Here is a 24,049-nt window from a genome sequence, read left to right as displayed (position 1 = left end):
ATCCTCAACAACATTTCTTTCACAAGTAACATAATAAAACGAAGAATTTGTAAATATTTACAAACTAAATCTAATGTACACGTTTAAAAAAATATATCCAAAATCAACAAATTTTTGTTGAAAAAGAAATCATCTTTGTGGCACCGACAAAATATAATTGTTGTTACGATAAAACATCATTGTAATTTTTACAAACAAAATTGGTTGAGTTCAACAAACAATATTGTTGATTCAACCAAGCAAAATTTATATGCGTGTTGGATAGTGATCACTTATGTCTGCTAATATAGTTTCATTAATTACGCCAAAGCGAACTGCATCAGAACACACTACGTGATCCAAAATATTACTGCTAGCTGGTCTTGTTATGTAAGAATTTGTTACTTTAAAATTGTAACAGCTCAGGAGATTACAATATTCAACTACCTGGGGACTGGACTGCAGATTAACAGGAATGTTTACATCACCAACGATGACACAAGAAGTATTAGTTTCTTGAGACATTATGGCATCCATTCTCGACAGAAAACTTCGGAAGTCATAAGAAGGTGGTCTGTATACAGCGTGAACATGAAATGGTAGGGGATCCTTGCGAACATTTATATGAATGTGGTGTAGACCGTTATCATGATCTATCTTAAGTAAATTGAATTTCATTACATCATTTACATATACTGCAAGGCCTCCTCCAGATGAATCAGGGCGACAAGAGAAAAAACAGCGAAATCCATCAATATGGAACAGGTTTGTGCGGTTCTCCTTGAGCCACGTTTCCCCTATTACAATAATATATATGCATCCCATGTATAATGAGAGAATTTCCTTAATTTTATCTAGTTTCTCTGTACCATTCATCCCTCTTATATTTATTTGTAAAATCCGTAGTTGCTTATCTTTACAATTCAAGTTGACATTTTTATTTAATTCATCAATTGTGTAGTGAAAATATTTTTTTTGTTCATTACTGTCTAGCACTATGTATATTTATATCAAATAGAGACAGATTAGGGCATATTCAAGTCTGAACACGTTTCGATGCCGGTTCGAGTCCAGGGGATGAGGATGCTGACATTGCATAGGAGGAGATCAATGCACGTTTCGATGATTGTTTCTTCATGTCCTCAATCTGCTGTAGACATCCGATTTCTTCAATTTTTGCACCGTCCTGCCGCTTCACAAGTATTTTTCCATTTCCAGCCGGCCACACATACTTGAATCACATTGACAACTGGAGTTCTTTCGTCTCTCGATACAATTCTCTCCCAAATTCCGTTAATTCATCACGAATCACCAACCGAGTCGACGCACCGTTGAAAGATCTGCATATTTCTGCTGCTTGCAGAGGCCCATGTGAGCGCTTCATTTCGAAAAGCTTCTCCTTGATAGACGGTGAGCTGAAAGTGACTAGAATCGGCGCGCCTTGAGCATTCCGATTTTTCCCAACAAGGCGACGAGCACTGATGACAGAATCTTCATTTATAATACAGCCAACTGCTTTTCCTACTCCGATAACTAACGTCTTAAGATTTTCATTTTCGGGTGTGGGGATACCCAGTATGACTGCGTTGTTCGATAGCTTTCCACGGTTCATCTTATCAACCTCCATTTCCAGATGATCCAGCCTTGATGTAACAGCACCTTGTTTGTACTTCCAATCTGTAATCTCTATCCGGAACTTTTCATTCTCCAACTGCAAACCACCTAACTGTTGCTTGAATCCATCAAAGTCCTTCTGCAACACGTCAAATTGCTTTGACATGAAGTCTTGAGATTGCTCGATTGCCAAAGTGGTTTTCACCAATGTATCAATTTTTTGGCAAGACTGCTCAAATGCAAATCTCAAGTGTGCGGATTCTTGCTTCGACTCCCTAACAGCTTGCGCGAGCAATTTTATCTCGGAGATAAGGTGATTAGAGTCATCTGAGCTTTGATTACCGCGCGCGAACATATCGGCACAATCAACAGAGCAATAGAATGGCCGTTTCTTAGCCTTTAGCACGGCGTTGCCTCGTAGCTTTTTGCATCGGAAATGAACTGATTTGGCACACTGAACACATTCGATTATTCGTTCTGGATTTTCCTCGATTTTATCACAGATATAGCACACAATTTTGTCATCTTCATCCGACATTCTTACTGGTACAGCAACGACAAAGTATGCATAGCACAGAACCAGAAATAGTAAACAAAGGTAGCACCAGCTATAGTTTGAGTCGCAGTGTACGATACGCTATACGCAAGAGGTTTATTCAACAACAATCGTTATTGTGATTGCTTTACTGCTCTCTTTCAACAATAACCATACATTTCAAGAGTTATGATGGCATATATTAAAGTCAGAAAAGAAAGACTTTTGACGAAGCAGATTTACCTCAATAGTGATTGGATCCCCAGATGCCTTTCAAAACTGCTGCAATTCCTTGATCGTTGAAATTATAGATGGAAATTTCAGCATTAATTTAGATATTTCGGAGCACGCAATTTGAGTAGTATATTTCGATCCACAGTGGTTCCCAACTATTTCAAGCAGTTAGCAAGCATTTGAAAATTGCAGTCAAAATTTCTTCTCACCCATATATTTGTTCATTTGTAACGATTGATGGTTACAACTAAAAATCTCAAATTAATTTTCTTAACAAGTTGTGCCAATTTAACCTGCTGGGCTAGGGTTAAAACGTACCATGTTCCTATTCGTGTCCGTTTCACGCTAAGAGTCGTTGCCGTAAAATCAGTACTTATTCTTTCATTATCGGATTCTCAAACAAATTGATGTCTCGGGAGCAGTAGGTTGGCCCAAGGTTCTCTATCCAACGGGATCAGGCTGACATCTCAGGTATAGCTTCCGTGGAATAGCATTCCATACTCATTCGCTGGATGCAAGAACAGACGCTGTTAGTGCCGCACCTCCTTGGTGATCGGTCAGGACAAATTTGTTTACAGTCCCACCCAACACCAAGACTAGACTAGTGTGCTTTGCGCGGCGTTGAGACTCACTTCTTGAACCACTAAACAGATGGAGCGATGCTTCAAATGTATGGCGTTTGGACACCAGGCGCGAAACTGCAGTGGCCCAGACAGATCAAGTCTTTGTAGGAAATGTGGTGGAGAAGGACACGTTGCTAAGGACTGCACGAAGCAACCAAGATGTCTGCTCTGCAAACCGGAGGTTGGAAATGACAGGTGGCTTCCAATGCTCTGCCTACAAGAAGGCGATGGTAGGTCGAGATTAATGGAGATCATCCAGTTAAATCTCAACCATTGCGACACCGCACAGCAGCTGCTGTGGCAGTTGACAACAGAAGCAATGTACGACGTGGCAATTATTGCTGAGCCGTACCGGATCCCTTCTGACAACGGCAACTGGATGGCGGATGCTACGGGGATTGCGGCTATCCAATTGATGGGCAGATTCACTATCCAAGAGGTGGTAGACAGTTCAAGCAAGTATTCCGTAATCGCTAAAATTAACGGGATCTTTGTGTGTATCTGTTACGCACCCCCAAGGTGGGCTTTGGAGCAGTATAACCGGATGCAGGACAAAGTCACGGAGAAGCTGATAGTACATTTCGCAGAGATGGCAGGGAGTCCATCATCGATGAGACGTTCTGCAGTCCGTCGAGGGCGAGGAACATGAACTGAAGAGTTTGTGAAGAAGATACTCATAGTGATTACCAGGCGATCTGGTATAGTGTTGGAACACGAACGCCGACGGTATGACGGGAGATAAGGTCTAGTGTGCGAAGATGGAAGACGACGCGACGCTACAAAACTTGATGCAGACCAGCTAACGGAAACGCTAGCGAGGGCATGAGATGCGACGATGCCGAGGAAATTAGAGCCAACGAACAGCCGGCGGCCAAGTTACTGGTGGAACGAAAATCTTGCCAACCTTCGCGCTGCCTGTCTTAAAGCCAGGAGACACTTTCAGAGAGCGAGCTAGAGCGGTTTCAAACGTGCGATCAAAATCAGCAAGTCCAACTACTTCAAGGAGTTGTGCAGAGAATCTGACGCTGATCCTTGGGACAACGCTTATTGAGTCGTAAAAATGAAGATTATGGTTCCAGCGACGCAAGCCGGATCATCGTGGACGGTCTTTTCCCGCAGCATGGTTCTACGACGTGGTCGCGTACGCCGTACGAAGATGAAGACCGAGTAAACACTGTGAAGTTGTCATCAGTGGCGAAAGGTTTGAAGATGAAGAAAGCTCCGGGTCCGGATGGAGTTCCAAATGTGACTCTAAAATTCGCGATTTTGGCTTTTCCGGACTTGTTCAGGGTAGTGCTGCAGATGTGTTTAGTAGATGGTAACTTTACGGATACGTGGAAGATCCAGAAACTGGTGCTGCTATCAAAACCAGGAAAAACACCGGGGAATCCAGCATCGTATAGGCGCATGTGTCTGGGGAAGCTTCTGGAAAGGGTTATCCTTAATAGGCTTACGCAGTTCACGGAGGGTGAGACTGGCTTATCGGAAAAGCAGTTCGGATTCCGTTAAGGGAGATCGACTGTGGATGCAATCAAGACAGTCATTAAAGATGCAGAGAGGGCGTCCAAAAAAAGAGGAGCGGTAATAGGTTCTGCGCGGTAGTGACGATTGACGTCAAAAACGCGTTACGGCGGGCGTTCCACAAGCGTCCATACTAGGCCCAACGTTATGGAATGTAATGTACAACGTGGTACTGACGCTGAAGTTGCCCAAAGGCGTAAAAATTTACGGATTCTGCGGATGAGTCGCTGGAGGAGGTGGAAATCAAAGCGGGGGCCAACCTGGCCAACCTCACGCTACGGCGCTGCTGATAGTAAATCAGTTCACGCTAATTGCACCAAATTATCTATTTATCTGATATAAACAATGCCAATTATATCGCTAAATCAACTCAAAAGTAATGGTAATGAGTCATCCGCATGCTGCGCCCGTAGACACGGTAGCCAGGACTGCGTGCACAAGCGAATCCAACACGATCCGGTAATCGTATGAAGATTCAAGGTTCACATAAATCCTAAATTCCTCCCACACAAACCACCATACAAACAGAATTCGCCACAATTCTTCATCAATTTGGTCGAAATACTGCCAAAATGTAAACAAAAAAATGCCGGCAGCAGACATCCTCCTCCTTCTCCTTCATTGGCATTACATCCCCCACTGGGACAGAGCCGCCTCGCAGCTTAGTGTTCATTAAGCACTTCCACAGTTATTAACTGCGAGGTTTCTAAGCCAAGTTACCATTTATGCATTCATATATCATGAGGCTAACACGATGATACTTTTATGCCCAGGGAAGTCGAGACAATTTCCTATCCGAAAATTGTCTAGACCGGCACCGGGAATCGAACCCAGCCACCCTCAGCATGGTCTTGCTTTGTAGCCGCGCATCTTACCGCAAGGGTAAGGAGGGCAGAAGACATACGGAAGCTAGAACCCTAATGTTCAATTATCTGAATCAAACTGACTGCCACATACTATCACAACAGCTCATGTAAGAATGGGTCTATGTGAGAAATAATAAAAATAACTTACCGAACGAGTCCTTCGCAATTGGTTACCTTTAAAGCTTCCAATACCTCAAACTCAAATCCGGCATCGATGGGCTTATCCCACCAAAGCTGCCCGATAAATTCGCTGGACAACATATTTGAGTGAATGGGACACGAATTGAGATGCTTTCAATTTGGCTCAGTTTCTCAAATTGTGATGACATGTCCGGGAGTCTTCCGGTTTTGGTTTTGGTTTTGGGCGTCTATTCCAAAAAAACTTTGACGATAGCGGTCCAAGTCCAACGCTAAACCAGCTTTGATTTACATTTATACAGGAAACTCAGTACATTTTTTTAGATTGGCTCCTCTGACAGCAGAAGAATGCCATATAATTTTGCTCCAACCATCCTGTAGCGGATTTCATAAGGTGAGTTGAATTCAAGTCACGGTGTCTTTTTTCAATAACTTTATTTCAAAAAATTCGGCATGTCTGAAATTTTGCCACATGACAGAGGAGGCATATACCTTTCATTTGCGACCGGGATGTAAATAATCTGTCGGGGGGTCTAGTACAACTTTTTTTTTAAGTTAGATGATCGTGTTTCATAGCGAAAACATGTACCATTCCCAAATTGTTCTTTGAATCATTCGGAATTAGAAGCATGAACGCATGAGTATAAATAAAAACATCCAAAAAGAAGTAAAAGCGCAGCAAAAAAGCCGTTTTGTAATTTGGAAAAATAATTTTCCATCGGGACGAAGTTCGTCAGGTCAGCTAGTACTAAATATTTTTGCACCCCTAGAGTACTGGCGGAATTGACAAAGTACAACCTGACCACCCGCTCACTACGGCCCTGATGTGCGCCCCAACGCAACTGATTATTTTTGACTGTTTGGTTTATGACAAACGCGCATCCCGTGTTGTTCCTTCGTCGGATCTCAAGTATATAAGCAAATCAGTGTCCGAGAACATAAAATTCAAAATGAAACCGAAAAGCCACGAGGAAAATCAAAACTCAGTTTGTGTATTGTGTTTAAAGAAGAGCAGTTCATGAACAATTTCCGAAAAATCTAAGCATCTCATCAAACTTCATTTTCTGCCGGATATCGAGGTAAAAAGTTGGTACTATCCCAGAAAGATTTGCAGTCGTTGCTCGTTCTCGCTAAGTGAGGAAAGAGAGAATATAGAAGTTCATCGCTATGAAAATTATCCCCGCGTTTCCACAAGAAATGAGATGATTTGTGCATGTGACGTGTGTGCCGCTAGTCGCGTAACCTTACCAAACCTGTCCAATCTTACGAAGAAGGCTAAAAAACGTGGGCGGCCGTTCGCTACAGATACAGAATTCAAAAAAGCGCGTACTGCAAAGTTTTGCACGGCATGTTTTTCGGAAATAGCACAAGGCAAAAAACATACGTGTTCCCTCATCGAACGACAGAAAAATCTTCTGGAGTTTTTGCGAGGTGAGCATCCCCGGGCCGGCGATTCAGTGGTAGCAGAATATTTGAGAAATAACCGAGCTGATGATGGATCGATCGCTCTTTCCAACATAAGAGGACGACCTTCACTATGGACATGTGGATCTTCAGGGTCATCCACAAAGAAATGTCTATCCATGGACGACATGATGCTCATCAAAAACGTATGTGATTCGAGCACCAGGAAAACGTTGAGACTTAGCAAGGTATTCAGGGGAATGGACATTGAAGTGCCATTGCATTTAACCCAAAAGCTAACGGACGCCAATCAAAAGCTCAAAGATTTTTTCTCTTTGGAGCACATATCTTTTAATGTTGAAAAGAATAACGCATCTGAATTACGAGTGGTGATGAAACCCGTCGTATATTGTACTGATGTGAAAGGCCTTATCGAGTTTGTGCTAAAGGAGAGGCAGATTTCGAAGACTAACATTTCCTACAAGATTGGTGCTGATGGGGGAGGAGGATCGTTCAAAGTAACTCTATCTATTGTCGAAAAAATGCGGAGTATCTGTAAAGGTGAAAAGGATACGGGAGTTAAGAAACTATTTCTGCTTGCAGTTGTTCCCAACATTCCGGAAAAGTATGTAAATATTGTGAAAGTTTGGTCAAATCTGTTGAAGTTAAACGAATTGGAAGTAATTGCGGTGGGCGATCTCAAAATAATTAATCTTTTACTCGGATTAATGGGTCATAGTGCAACATATCTTTGCCCATATTGTCACACTAGCAAGCCTCTGCTTTCTCAGCAATGCAAGGAACCGCGAACGTTGGGTTCCATCAACGATAACTCCGACAAGTGGAAAGAGGATGGTTCTGACGACAAACGACCGAAATATTTTTACAATTGTGTACAATATCCCTTATTGTATGGCGTACACAGTCAGAAAACTGTTTTGGTTTGTCCACCTCCCGTTCTCCATATCGTACTCGGCATTGTAAACGCCATCTACAAAGGAGTTGAAGCTATTAATCCGGAGGTTGCTGAACGGTGGGTGAAAGCCAGTTCTTGCCAGCAAGTATGGCTTCACTGGCCGAAATTGTCACAAACTGATAGATAAGAGGACCATTCTGGAAAATGATGGGCCACTTGGAGTGCTCAGAACCGTAAGAATTCAATAAATTGATTCTGTTCTTGTAATAAAATTATTTAATTGAAATTTACAGGTGCTTGACAACTTTGCAGAGGTATTTGCTGCATGCCTGCAAGAAAAGTTGGTTGCTGGACACGAGATCAAACTTGGAGAATTTGCAAAAAACTGGCTTCAGGCTGGGCTTCCAAACAGCTCCAAATTTCATATCTTAGGCTACCATGTTCCAGAGTTTTGTAACGCTACAGGATCTGGATTGGGACGATACGGTGAACAGGCCAGTGAAACCGTTCATTTTGACTTTGGATTGACCTGGCAGAAATTGAAAGTTCCGGAGTCATCTGACCAGCACGACGATTGTTTGCTTCGTTCCATAGTTTTGTACAACAGCGATCACATTTAGTCATTTTTCCTTATCCAGCACATAAATTCTACTACATTTGTTTCAAAACTGAATAGAAAATAACTCAAGTATCATTAAAACAACTGAACTTATTATTTATCAGCCGCTAACCAATCTACCTATAATATTTTCCATGTGATTTAAGCACGAGTTTGGACGCCAATGGTCATCCATAAATCACGTGGATACATTTTTGTGATATACGATACCGCTTACTTTTCCTCCGAGATCTATTGTTTCCATAACTTTGTACGGACTAAGATCTCCAGCGAGACTCCTCTCTCCTGTTCCCCCTCACTCTACCCCCCTTTCACCCTATAATCCTCACCAAAAGACCTCGTGGTTTATGGACGACCATTCATAAATCACGTCACAAAAAAGATTCCAGACTCATTTCATTTTGTAATTTGTTCTCAGATGTAAGTTAACTTAAATGCAAAAATATATGATATAACCCTCCCCTCCTCCTTTCCCATCCCCCTTTCTTATTTTTTAGTGGGTACGGTTTTACTATTTCTCCTTATCAAGTATAAATTTAAAATAATGCTATGCAAATTTCGGCTTTGATTACTTGAGAACTCTCATTCAAAGTTCATTTTTCATTTGAAAATTTAAACATTTTGATAAAAAAAAACTTCAAAAAAAAGTTGCACTAGACCCCCGACGGATTATTTACATCCAGGTCGCAAATGAATGGTATGACTCCCCTCTGTCATGTAGCAAAATTTCAGAAATGCCGATTTTTTTAGTTGAAGTTGTTCTACAAAAGACACCGTGAAGTGATTATTTTTTGCGTTTTTAATGAGAGGGGAATGTGGAGATTGAGTATAATACCTTCAGCGTGTGTTCATATATTCACACACCATGACTATGCCTTTTTTTGTTCTGACAGAGATCTGTCTCCGTGGCGTCCATACGGATCCACGGAAAGCCGCTGCCAAATCATTTCGTTCCGGCCATTTAGGGTCACACACGACCGAAAAAACAGAACTCATCACCCGGATCTCGTGAAAGTTCTGCGACTTATATGAAACACATTTCATCGCGCAATCAAAATCACTCCAATCACTTTTATTACCTCAATAAACTTAACTTTTATCATCAGGAACTCGCAAAACTTCTTGATGCCAGGCGTCATGGAATCGAAATGACCGAGTTTGAGATTGTTCTTCAAAAAGAAACCTTCTCCAGCAATGAGCTAATTGTTCAGCAATTGCGTCAGTAACAATGAAAAAATGCTTCCAAAATTAATTTACAATTGATTTTGCTTAAAAAATAATAACATATGGAGCTACGAATATTCACGTAAAACGTAATCCGAATAATTTTAGATTTTTGTAATTAATTGCATATTATTCGGCAACTCGGCCGTACGAAAACCATTTTTTTGTTAAATATCTTGGCAGTGCATATGCACAGCACGTATTTCGAAATGGATAAATTGATATGAAGAATCCACGTGTCTTGGAGGGACTCGAACCCTCAACCTCCTACTCTCTAGATAGGCGTGATAACCTCTACACAACAAGACCACTTAAAGGTCACGTTTACGGAAAAGCCATCAGAATCCGAGTACCAACCTCCACCGCGGCTAGCTCTCTTTTTTGCAAATTGAATATCTTTCGGATGCTTGATTTGTCCAATCGCCCAATGTGCTTTTCTGTTGTATATCCACAGTCAAGCGAGTGCACATTGTTTATTAAACGAGAGGATCACACTCCATGCACCCCAACAACGGGCTGGGCGGACTGGTATAGAATGCGAATCAATCGCACTCTGCTGTGCCAAAGGCTTACTTGGCTAAAGCATTTGATGAGTTTGATTGCCTTACGTGTGCGGTCGCGTGTACTCAGACGACTAATGACGGTGAAAGACCGACACTTGATTACAATTGATTCCAACAAAATAACAACAAAATAACAACAGTACAGCACATGTGGAGATTGGACAAATCAAGCATCCGAAAGATATTCAATTTGCAAAAAAAGAGAGCTAACCGCGGTGGAGGTTGGTACTCGGATTCTGATGGCTTTTCCGCAAACGTGACCTTTAAGTGATCTTGTTGTGTAGGGGTTATCACGCCTATCTAGAGAGCAGGAGGTTGAGGGTTCGAGTCCCTCCAAGACACGTGGATTCTTTTTCGCAAATTTCATATCAATTTGTCCATTTCGAAACATGTGCTGTGCATATGCACAGCCAAGATATTTAACAAAAAAAATTAGATTTTTGTGTTGAATGGCTTAGTTTTCCAGCACAGAGGATGTTAAGCAACAAAGATAAAATAATGTAGGACAAGTTGTTTTTTCATAATGCAGGTGGTTACAATTTTTCATACAATATACAATCGTGTGTTATGTAAATCTATTCTACTGACCTGCATCAAAACGGCTATCTACCATTCACTTTCACTCTCGCAATAAAGAAACTTAATACTTTGTAAACATTTTTTTTTATTCAGTACTTTTGAAGAATTAGGTCAATTGAAAAAGTAAACATATGTTCCATTTATTTTTTTTTAGTATCAAATTACCGTTGATGGTGCATCACATCGCCTGGTCCATCAATTTAGCAACACGTGCATCCATACCCACAAGAAAGCCCATTTTCCAGAAGAGTAAATTTTCGATCAGTGAGCTCATTTCAAAGCCGGGGAAAAAAGGGTCAACCCGCACGCAACAATTTCAGAAAAAGGATCACCAACACAAGATTGAAAGGATTACAAGATATCGATCAATCTGACAGTTGATGACTATGACTGACATCAACCACAGGGATCATTAATTCCGACCCCGCAATCGAGTTTCATCATGGGTAGAATGATCCGGGTAGCATCAAGAGAGCGTATCCCGTTAGTTTCGAAAATAGCTGCCCTCGGTAGCATAATGCACTTTGTGGATCGATCGATCGAGTTAAGCAAGGGAAGAAATCCTGCCACGTTTACCGGGATGCAACATTAATCAATTCTCGGAAAACGTAAACAGAAGGAGCGTGTGGCGGTGCTGCTTCAGCAGAAGATTGAAGTCAGGCAGCGAAAGATTTGCCCAAAAACCGCAACGATCGAGAATCATTAACTCGGGCAGGTACTATTTAGGCCTCCTCGGGAAACCATCTGGCCGGCGCGCAGCGTATGTGAAACGAATAAGAGCCGAGCTTTCTTCAGCGTGGTCGTGCGCTTATGGTAAGTAATTGACTTAACTGTAACTCTTTTCGTGACGGTTCCCAAGATTCCGAGGATTCTCGAAAGGAACAGTTGAGTTTCATTGGCATAACTAGATTTATTTCGTAGGGAGGGATGCTCCTCTGTCCTTCAGTACTTATATCCTTCTAAAGTTCTGTTCTTTTGTCCCGCTTCTATGACCTTATTTTCTTATTCCTTCATACCTTCATTCAGTTTTCTTTTCTCAAATGCTTGAAAAATAGTGTTGATTAAATTTTTCTTGTCAGTCTCACTCTTATAATGGCCAAAATATGATAAATTCCAAAAATAAGTCAAACATCATATTCACCTACGCTACTGATATATCTCGTTACCTTATGGATTCCCCATATCGATGAGCTTCAATCAAAAAAATGATTCATATCAAACAGTTTTTTTACGTGGTTTACACGTTGGTGTTCAATCAGCGAAGCATGATCGAATCTGGCGCGGAAGGAGGTCCGATCGACCGAAATTGACGAGCCTCGGTTAATCAATTTGATGATCCTTTCACTCCTGTGGGCTTCGTTAGGGTGTTTTTTTTTCGGTATAGTTGAAATACCAAAGTATTTTTACGTGAACCATGTGTTAGCTGCAATGTTTGGTTTATAATTTGGAAGCTAATTCCGTTGCATTGTGAAGTAATGAAAAAATGTCTGCTAAATCATACCGTACGGCATTATAAACGTATTTTGCAATTTTGATCCACAGAACTTCAAGCCCTTATTTAAGGATATTTTGAAAAACTGATAAGTGGCAACATTCTAACGAGAAACAAATTGAACAGTTTGTTCGAGAAACTGTGTATGTGGCATAAAATAGTTTAACCTTCATCAGGTGAAACTTCTGATATTCTTATACCATAGGTTTTCTTATTATGATATATTTATATTTTGATATTTGGTTAAAACCAATTTTCATATCGATATGTGACAATAAATCATTGATTAATAGAAAACGGAAAAAAACGAACTAGTCGAATTTTGTAGCACGTAATCCATCAATATGTTCCATATTGATATTTTTAAAAACATAGTTTAACTTCTGACAAGAACAGTAGTAAGAAAACGATTGGCTCCTGTATGAGCCCAATCGGCAGCCCTTGAAATATGAGAACAAAACGATTTTGGCATATACCGAAACTTTTTCTGATGCTGTCCCAAACAAAGCCAGTTCCTCATAGAGCAAAAGCATAAACGTCCGTCGACGCTCCATAGAATCTTCACGTTCGTGTGTCCCATCATCCGCCACGGGTTTGATGTGTTACTGTTTTTGTTTGCTTCTATCAATCGGCTTTTTGAGGCTAGACTTTGAAAGGCGAAACGAAGCAAACGACCACACCATCTTGGGTTTCCATTTCATCCAATCTTCCAGAGTCCCAATTCCCTTTTCAAACCGGTAGGTTATTGTGTAAATATTTCGATTTTGTTGTTCAATCCCTTTTAATTGAGAGATGAAATTGTTAATAAAAGAGCCAGATAGGACCCGGTATGAAAGGAAGGATTTTTTCTCCGGTAAGGATATTCGACACCCAAAGAATGTGATGCGATTTTGGGTCCCAAAGCCCACGCATACACGCGCTTTGCACCGAGTCCGATGATTGAAACGGATTCTGATTTATGGGAATCTGTTCTGTTCGCGGCCGTTCTGATGAAATGTGAGGACTGCTGATTACCTAAAAGGCGTACCGAAACAATCGCAAGTAGACTGTAAATTGATATAAGGTAGAAAAAAGGCCGTTCGTTTGATTTTAGGGTCTTGGATCGAGGTATTAAAGAAACCAACAAGAATGAAATTGATGACAATCGCTGCTTCACTTTTTTTAGCAATCTCTGGCAGCTGGTTAGTTGGTTGGCTCTGAAAGATGTTAAGCGGAACACGATAAAGCATGTCTAACAACCATAAGAAAATTTACAGACTAGATTGCAATCACACTATTGAGTCAATATTTGTATAAATGTTTATTAGTTTTCAATTTGATTTGATATTGATCCTGATGAAACGTCTATAAGCACATAATTTCTTTTCCATCAAGATTTTTTTTTCGAATAGTAAGTGTATCATCTTGTAAATAATAGAGTCGCATCAAATCCAAGTTAACGATTTCAAACGTACTGTAAAACTTTGGAGTCGATCGGTAAAGGCAAAACATACTTTTGCATATAAACAACAAAGAATGATCCATGAAAAAAATGAAAAACGATCCGTAAATAACACCTGAATGTTTCGTAAAACGCTACAATAAATCAAAAGAATAGTGTGGGAACCTCCATAAAGAATCATTTTATAATCCATAACTAAGCTAAAATTTAACAATAAATAGAAAGATATGTTCCTTTAAACATGGTAAAAAATCAATAACATTCTTGCTATGCTTGCTTGTTCAAATGATCCATAATTTTAGTGATATGATCCGTAGAATAAAAAAAAAAGATAGATCAATTAATATAGTTTCATTGACCTTCTTTACAAGCGTTATGGATCATATGATCAAATAAATGGATCATATCACCAAAATTATGGATCAAATGGCCAAATTATGGATCATCATCATCCACACATCATCTATTTATCGACTTCAAAGCCGCATATGATACAATCGATCGGGACCAGCCATGGCACGGTTGATCAAGGCGACGATGAATCGGGTGATGTGCGTAGTTCGACTTTCAGGGGCATTCTCGAGTCCCTTCGAAACGCGCAGAGGGTTACGGCAAGGTGATGGTCTTTCGTGTCTGCTATTCAACATCGCTTTGGAAGGGATTGACACGAGTGGTACGATTTTTACGAAGTCCGTCCAGTTATTTGGTTTCGCTGATGACATTGATATCAAGGCACGTAACTTTGAGAGGATGGAGGAAGCCTACATCAGACTGAAAAGCGAAGCTAAACGGATTGGACTAGTCATCAACACGAAGTCGAAGTACATGATAGGAAGAGGCTCAAGAGAGGTCAATGTGAGCCACCCACCACGAGTTTCTATCGGTGGTGATGAAATCGAGGTGGTTGAAGAATTCGTGTACTTGGGCTCACTGGTGACCGCCGATAACGATACCAGCAGAGAAATTCAGAGACACATCATGGCAGGAAATCGTACGTACTTTGGACTCCGCAAAACGCTCCGATCGAATAGAGTTCGCCGCCGTACCAAACTGGCAATCTACAAAACGCTCATTAGACCGGTAGACTTCTACGGACACGAGACCTGGGCGATGCTCGTGGAGGACATAACGCGCACTCGGAGTTTTCGAAAGGAAAGTGTTGCGTACCATCTATGGTGGGGTGCAGATGGCGGACGGTACGTGGAGGAGGCGAATGAACCACGAGGGAGAACCATCCATCGCACAATGGTCGGATTCGTCAAATTTCACGACATAAATCGATAACTCGAAAACTATAAGTGCTAGAGTTTTGACGTCTTCAGAAGAAATGATCTACAAGAACATATTTATTTTTGGTGTTGATTGCCATTAGGGTGACCCTTTTGTATTTTTTTTTTTGAAAATCTTTTTTTTTCAACCTTTTGAGTTAGCAGATCATATTATTTTACAAAGTTATAGAGAATTTAATTCTAAGCATTTTTGCTAAATAAACATTTATTTTATCTCATATAGGTAATGTTTTATGACAAAATTACTAAATTTAGATAGGGTGGCCCAGAAAAAAAAGTTTTTAGCTTCCACTTTCACCAATTCGAAATATTTTCAAAAACTGTCTAAGCATCGCTTCACGGTCTTTGGAAAGCGCATCTTTTGGTTACACAAGATGGTTGATAGCTTTATATTCAAGCATATTTAAGCGTTTTTTCATGAAAAAGTGATATTTTTCTGAGCATTCTACTGCAGCTAGTAGCAAACATTAGCAAAAATTTCAATCGTATTCTGAAAGTATACATTTAGGCCCATCGAATCTATGATATTTCTCGCTTAACTTTTCAAAAGGACCTAAGTAACATTTTTTTCATGAATTAATTTGAATACTGCAATCAATAGCTTTCATGTTGTTATGTTGATTGCGCTATTCAAATTAATTCATGAAAAAAATGTTACTTAGGTCCTTTTGAAAAGTTAAGCGAGATTTCATTTGTCCATCTTTGTCCACTTTTGTTTGATGATTATTTTAGTTGTGTATCAAAAATAAGGAATTTTATGTGAATACTTATACCATCTTTCGGATTTTCCCAATATTCGGTAGAATAAAAGACAGAAACACAGTCTTCAACCAGAGGTCGTATAGACTAAACACCTAGACAACGGACAGGACACATAATACTCAGTGGACCGGTGAAGAGTTTTTCGATCACGAATAGTTCCCTTCTTACTGGGGCGGGAATCGAACCCACGCTCCATATCACATGCGTCTAGACGATTGACGTCGCTAACCGCACGGCCACAAAGCCCACAAAGAATCGTTCTTTATCTAAAATATTTAAATCAACTCGTGTGGAAAAGTAGTCGAAAAAATCATTTTGACATTTTAACCACTGGACCGATTTTCAAGGTATATAAGGTACATAAAATAAATGCTTAAGAGCGCTACTTTCGTGGCGAAAACTGAAACCATAAAATTCAAGTTGATTCGCAGAACAATTCTATTTTCGCAGTTTCTAAGTGAGGGTCTCCAATGACTACAGGTGGTTCCATGAACATTGATAAAAGGTCTAGTAGTTCAAAAATTCTGTTTTAAAAAAATATGTTTTCAAAAATGTTGATTTTCTCGACCACCCTGGATCGAGATTAGTGTATCGGACAAAACAATAAATGTGAGTTTATTCATTTTCGAAAAAGAATGTTTCTACTAAATATTGCGTAAAACAGAGATATGGTATATGTGTTTTCCATGGAATAGCTGATTTTTCATACAAAAATCAATATAATTTTCAAACAAAAGTGGACAAAGATGGACAAATGAAATACCATGGATTTGATGGGCCTGCATGTATACTTTCAGAATACGATTGAAATGTTTGCTAATATTTGCTACTAGCTGCAGTAGAATGCTCAGAAAAATATCACTTTTTCATGAAAAAACGCTTATAATATGCTTGAAAATGAAGCTATCAACCATCTTATGTAACCAAAAGATCCGCTTTCCAAAGACCGTGATCAGATGCTTGGACAGTTTTTGAAAATATTTTGAATTGGTGAAAGTGGAAGCTAAAAACTATTTTTTTCGGAGCCACCCTATCTAAATTTAGTAATTTTGTCATAAAACATTACCTATATGAGATAAAATAAATGTTTATTTAGCAAAAATGCTTAGAATTAAATTCTCTATAACTTTGTAGAATAATATGATCTCCTAACTAAGAAGGTTAAAAAAATTTATTTTCAAAAAAAATTCACAAAAGAGCCACCCTAATGGCAATTTACACCAAAAATAGATCTTTTCTTGTAGATAATTTCTTCTGAAGACGTCAAAACTCTAGCACCGATAGTTTTCGAGTTATCGATTTATGTCGTGAAATTTGACGAATCCGACCATTGTGCATCGTTCACACCGCGAAAATCGGACGAATGCGGTGGGCCGGGTACGTAGCCAGAATGTCGGACAGTAACCCGGTTTCAAGAGGCTCGGAAGCCTCCTTTCAAGAGGCTCGGAAGCCTCCTTTCAAGAGGCTCGGAAGCCTCCTTTCAAGAGGCTCGGAAGCCTTCTTTCAAGAGGCTCAGAAGCCTCCTTTCAAGAGGCTCGGAAGCCTCCTTTCAAGAGGCTCGGAAGCCTCCTTTCAAGAGGCTCGGAAGCCTCCTTTCAAGAGGCTCGGAAGCCTCCTTTCAAGAGGCTCGGAAGCCTCCTTTCAAGCGACTCGGAAGCCTCCTTTCAAGAGACTCTGAAACCTTCTTTCAAGAGGCTCGGAAGCCTTCTTTCAAGAGGCTCGGAAGCCTTCTTTCAAGAGGCTCGGAAGCCTTCTTTTAAGAGGCTCGGAAGCCTTCTTTCAAGAGGCTCGGAAGCCTTCTTTCAAGAGGCTCGGAAGCCTTCTTTCAAGAGGCTCGGAAGTATAAGCTCATCACGGATTCTCTGGCCAAAGCGTATTTTTGGTACTTGCCCCACAAGGACATATTCATGCAATGGCGGACATAGAAAAGCTTTCAATTAATATCTGAGGAAATGCCTATAGAATACTAAGTTGAGAAGCCGGCCAAGTTCCAGTTGGAATGTATTCATTCGTTTATTTAGTCTACATCTAAACAGATAACACTGAATCAACAATTTGACGCCACAATACACGGTTCGTCGTTTTGCACCTGGTCTGCCCATCTCGCTCGCTGCGCTCCACGTCGTCTCGTACCTGCCAGATCGGAAGCGAACACCATCTTTGCAGGGTTGCTGCCCATGGGCATGCCCTGCCCATCGTATCCTTCCGGCTTTAGCTACATTCTGAATACTGGGTTCGCCGTGAAGCTGCCGCCACACACCGTCTTTTTGCACACCAACAAAGATGGTCCTAAGCACCCGTCTCTCGAATACTCCGAGTGCTTGCAAGTCCTCCTCGAGCATTGTCCATGTTTCATGTCCGTAGAGGATAACCGGTCTTATTAGCGTCTTGTACATGACACATTTGGTGCGGTGGCGAATCTTTTTTGACCGCAGTTCCTTCTGGAGCCCGTAGTTGGCCCGACTTCCACAGATGATGCGCCTTCGTATTTCACGACTGACATTGTTATCAGCCGTTAGCAAGGATCCGAGGTAGACAAATTCCTCGACCACCTCGAAGGTATCCCCGTCTATCGTAACACTGCTTCCCAGGCGGGCCTTGTCACGCTCGGATCCGCCCACAAGCATGTACTTTGTCTTTGACGCATTCACCACTTTTGTTGCTTCACGTTTCAGGCGGGTGTACAGTTCTGCCACCTTTGCAAATGTTCATGTCATCCGCGAAACAAATAAATTGACTGGATCTGTTGAAAATCGTACCCCGGCTGTTACACCCGGCTCTCCGCATGACACCTTCTAGCGCTATGTTGAACAGCAGGCACGAAAGTCCATCACCTTGTCTTAGTCCCCGCCGCGATTCGAACGAACTGGAGTGTTCGCCCGAAATCTTCACACAGTTTTGCACACCATCCACCGTTGCTTTGATCAGTCTAGTAAGCTTCCCAGGGAAGCTGTTCCTGTCCATAATTTTCCATAGCTCTACGCGGTCTATACTGTCGTATGCCGCCTTGAAATCAACGAACAGATGATGCGTTGGGACCTGGTATTCACGGCATTTTTGAAGGATTTGCCGTACAGTAAAGATCTGGTCCGTTGTCGAGCAGCCGTCAACGAAGCCGGCTTGATAACTTCCCACGAACTCATTCACTAATGGTGACATACGTCGGAAGATGATCTGGGATATCACTTTGTAGGCGGCATTAAGGATGGTGATCGCTCGAAAGTTCTCACACTCCAGCTTGTCGCCTTTCTTGTAGATGGGGCATATAACCCCTTCCTTCCACTCCTTCGGTAGCTGTTCAGTTTCCCAGATTCTGACTATCAATTTGTGCAGGCAAGTGGCTAGCTTTTCCGGGCACATCTTGATGAGCACAGCTCCGATACCATCCTTACCAGCTGCTATATTGGTCTTTAGCTGTTGGATGGCATCCTTAACATTCCTCAAGGTGGGGGCTGGTTGGCTTCCATCGTCCGCTGAACTGACTTAGTCATCTCCTCCGCTGCCTTGACTTTCACTGCCTGTACTCTCAGCGCCATTCAAATGTTCCTCGTAGTGCTGCTTCCACCGTTCGATCACCACACGTTCGTCCGTCAAGATGCTCCCATTCTTATCCCGGCACATTTTGGCTCGCGGCACAAAACCTTTGCGGGATGCGTTGAGCTTCTGGTAGAACTTGCGTATCTCTTGAGAACGGCACAGCTGTTCCATCTCCTCGCACTCCGCTTCTTACAGGCGGCGTTTCTTCTCCTGAAAAAGGCGGGTCTGCTGTCTCCGCTTCCGTCTATAACGTTCCACGTTCTGCCGGGTGCCTTGCTGCAGCGCGACCGCCCGCGCTGCATCCTTCTCCTCCAGAATTTGTCTGCACTCTTCGTCGAACCAATCGTTCCGTCGACTTTGTCCCACATACTCGACGTTGTTCTCCGCTGCGTCGTTAATGGCTGCTTTAACTGTATTCCAGCAGTACTCAAGAGGGGCCCCATCGAGCTCATCCTCTTCCGGCAACGCTGCCTCGAGATGCTGCCCGTATGCAGTGGCGACATCAGGTTGCTTCAGTCGCTCTAGGTCGTACCGCGGCGGTTGTCGGTACCGAACATTGTCGATGACGGATAGTTTTGGGCGCAGTTTAACCATCACCAGATAGTGGTCAGAGTCGATGTTAGCGTCACGATATGTACTGACGTCGGTAATGTCGGAGAAGTGCCGCCCATCAATCAGAACGTAGTCGATTTGTGATTCTGTCTGCAGTGGTGATCTCCAGGTGTACCGATACGGAAGGCTGTGTTAGAAGTAGGTGCTGCGAATGGCCATATTCTTGGAGGCGGCGAAATCAATTAGTCATAGGCCGTTTTCGTTCGTCAGCCGGTGAGCGCTGAACTTCCCAATAGTCGGTCTAAGCTCTTGGCCAACCTGATTTTGATGTCGTGGCTTGGGCAGTTGTCGTACTCACGTTCCAGCTGCGCGTAGAATGCGTCCTTATCATCATCAGTGCTTCCGGAGTGTGGGCTATGGACGTTGATTATGCTGAAGTTGAAGTCGGCCACCACCCGATCGCGCGTCTTTGCATATCGCCCATCACTATGAAAGCTGTTCCCAGCTCGTGTGTGTTGCCGCAGCTCTGGTAGATGGTATGATTACCTCTAAACGTTCGCACCATTGATTCCTTCCAAGCAATCTCCTGCAGTGCTACGATGCCGAATCCACGGTCCTTGAGCACATCGGCGAGTATGCGTGTACTGCCGATGAAGTTGAGAGATTTGCAGTTCCACGAACCGAGTTTCCAATCCCTTTTCGTCGCGGTGGTCTTCGCCGATGGTTCCGGTCCGTACTCTCTTGTTGATTGCACACCGATCTACATTATTGGTTCGTTCCAGAACGAAGGTTGGCCAAAACCTCTAAATGACCCTAAAAATAGGCGATTTTTGTTACGTACAATGTTGAACGTAGGTGTGCGAAGCACTACTTTGGTATTATATTTTGGAATTTCAACATGGATTCGTGAAGAAACGTTCTACCACTACCAACCTGATGAAATACGTGTCTTCATTGATGAAATCGCTTGATAAGCGACAGCAAATCGATGCCATTTAAATCGATTTTTCCAAAGCGTTTAATACTTTTTATATTACACGTGTTTCAATTTTCAAATAAAAGATCACAGTATCTTTAAAATATTGAGAATATAGCTAACATTATTTTGAGGGCCTATTCCGACTACAAGCTTTATCAGGATAAAGCTATAATAAGGAGTATCTTGATGTCTAAGTTATTGTTTAACATTATATCAAGTTATAGATCTCCTAATCTTAACAGACTATAAGCATCATAATTGAATCATTTGTTTGAGAAACTGCATGTGTCCACTTTACGCAATTTCGAGAAAACAAAAAACTATTTTTGAACAAATTGGCACCGAATTTTTCGGTTTCTTCGATACATCTTCTTCTTCTTCTTCTTCTTCAATGGCTCTACATTCCAACTGGAACTTGGCCTAGCTTTTCAACTTAGTATTATATTAGCATTTCCTCAGTTATTAATTGAAAGCTTTTCTATGCCCGCCATTGCATGAGTATGTATCTTGTGTGGCAAGTACAATGGATACACTATGCCCAGGGTGTCGAGAATGTTTCCAACCTGAAAACATCCTAGACCGGACCGAGAATCGAACTCGCCATCTCCGGATCATTAGTTTTTGGCGAAATTCAACACCCTGGGGCACTTTCAGTTTGGAAACTGTAAGAAGTACTCCATAATAGTTCTTTAAAGGGCAAAAGGGTTCTGTTAGAAGGATGGTCAACAAGTTTGGAGAATACTACATGTTCGCTGATCCGTGAAAAAAAAACAGATTAATCCAGATAAATCTATTAAGAATTATAATATGAAAAAGTGGCTAATGTTTTTCGTTTTTCGTCGTGTGCACACACACACATACACACAGACAGACAGACATTTTTCAGCTCGACGACCCGAGCAAAGGCAGATAATTGAAATGATATCAAACTGATAACAGGATTAGTTATCCTTATTATCATCTTGATATTTAGTTATCAATCATGTGATTAACTGATAACTGAATAATAACAAAATGTATTATCAATACAAATTTGGTATTTTCTTCTAAATTTCGCGTCGTTCAGATATCGGGCTAAGCATTCTATTCTTTCAAATATATTGTACAGCGCACAAAAAAAATCTACTCATCCGCTTATTTTTCGATGCAACCAAAAATAAGCGCCAGATAGGCGCCTAAGAAAAACATACCTGTAGCAAAAAAGCTACTTTGATAATTTTGAAAATTTGACCGCCACGCGGTGGTTTGTAGCGATGAATGCCAGATCTGTAGAAGCCTTGAAAAATGATCATGAAAGATGTCAACAAGGCACAATACCTCTGCTAATTGTACCCGGCCAATGCTATGAATAGTGTGACAAGAGCTGTTTCCAAACACTGAACTGAAATTTTCGTCTAAGCAGACTGTGATTTTCCTCGTTACTAACGATATCTACTGTTTTAGGAATTTAGGAATTTTAGGAATTTCCACAAAAATTGAAATTTTCCTATCTGTTTTATACTCTGCTTATTAACTTTACTTTCATTTCAGGTGTTGTTGAATAATGAAATATGTATCTGAAAAACAAGCGTTGTAGTTTGATAAGTATTTAAAATGGCCTTGCAGCTCCCGGAACATATGTTCCGAGGGCATGTGCTCATTCAGGAACGGTGAATAGTATTGACTAACCGCAATATAATTCGTCTTGGGATCCACAGTGCTTATGTATATGGGGAAGCGGAAAATTTAACTGGAAGTGTCGGATAATCAAGAAATTTCAACGTTCTGGTGTGTTATGGAGAAAACAATTATGCTCGCACTTTAGTCGATTTACTAATGTGCTCAACCAAAAAGTAATGGCTCAACTACTGACAGTTTAAACCTAACGAGCAAGATCATCTGCAGTCAAACCTCCAATAGTCGATGTTGAAAGGACGGTCGACTCATTAGAATATCGAAATGTGAAATATAAAATCCTTTGGAAGGTGTCTGAATGGACCATCACAGTAGCCCAAAAAATATGTTTAATTAGTCGACCCGGCTGACATTGTAAGCAAAAATGCGCAATGTAAACTAGGTAGCCATACGAAATGGCCATGGCCCCGGGTTCCCACATAACCTTTTGTACCAAAATCAACCTTTTTCGTACATTTCGGGCCCCCCGAAAACTGTCCGGTCCTGGATCATCCACCGAATAGCAACATTTTTTCACGGAACAATTCTTCCTGGGATCAGCAGTGTTTATGTTTATATATGCATATGAAAACATGAAACATTTCACTGTGAAATGCAAGGCTGTGGTTTAGTTTGAATAAAACCTATAACCGAAATCGATTTACAGCATGGTGCTGCTAGCAACCTAATGATTGATAATATAAGAGAGAAAAACTAACCTAAGCCTATTATTTAATTGGTCACAACTGAAAACAAAATGTATTCAGTAAAAGGACGGTGAACCGTATTTATCCTAATTGATTGCCGATTCGCTATTTTGGATGAAATTAATTTCGGTTATCATTTTTGCTATGTTGACTTGTAATTCAGTCAGAATGATAACAATTCTAGTTATCAATATAACTGGATAATTAAGTTTGTTATTAATAAGTTATTCTGCTTTGCACTCTGTCCAGCCGACTGTTATTTACATAAGTGGTTATAACCATATATGGTATCCTGATTTGATTATAAATAGTCTTCAGTAAATGCAAGATCGTAGAAAGCGTAGTGCTCTTCTCTCCTGCTCCTCAAGAAAGCGTAATTGGGTGCCTAGAGACGACGCCGTACAATCATTCGATTCGAGTTCGAATCCCAGTGAATGCCAACATTTTTTTCAATGCGTAACGAAGTCGGCAAAGAAAATTTAATTATTTTGGTCGATAAAACAGTGATGGCTGATAACTAAATAATAACTAAATTAGTTATTTGAGTGAATAACATTGTTGGAGCAACTAGCATTAGGTCAACATGCGCTAGGTCTATGCATAGAAGATTGACGTCACTTGCATGCAATAATATAGAGAACGTACTCCATTAGAACAGTTCAACATACAGTAGAGATTTTCGCCCGTTTAAACTGGCAGTTTTGCTCGTAGCATAGAATCCAACTCAACCTATAACACTCGTCAACCAACGAAATCTAGTCAGTCGAAGTTCAACCTGCATGTGCAAAGCCCGTGGAAGTTTAAATAAAGATTTAATTGCAT

General features: G+C 41.1%; 1 protein-coding gene across 1 annotated transcript; it reads right to left on the bottom strand.

The window, feature by feature from the left end:
- Window positions 1–878: 878 nt before the first annotated feature.
- Window positions 879–2,186, bottom strand: LOC134215650 (uncharacterized). The gene has a single exon (XM_062694790.1). It carries the CDS (start codon window positions 2,129–2,131, stop codon window positions 1,217–1,219), a length of 915 nt encoding a protein of 304 aa, XP_062550774.1. The 5' UTR covers window positions 2,132–2,186; the 3' UTR covers window positions 879–1,216.
- Between the last annotated feature and the right edge of the window lie 21,863 nt (window positions 2,187–24,049).

Source organism: Armigeres subalbatus, chromosome 2, assembly GCF_024139115.2.
Source record: "Armigeres subalbatus isolate Guangzhou_Male chromosome 2, GZ_Asu_2, whole genome shotgun sequence".
In the NCBI taxonomy this organism is placed as follows: Eukaryota; Metazoa; Arthropoda; class Insecta; order Diptera; family Culicidae; genus Armigeres; species Armigeres subalbatus.
The sequence above is the reverse complement of the archived record's forward strand: the minus strand, read 5'-3'. Positions and strand labels throughout refer to the sequence as shown.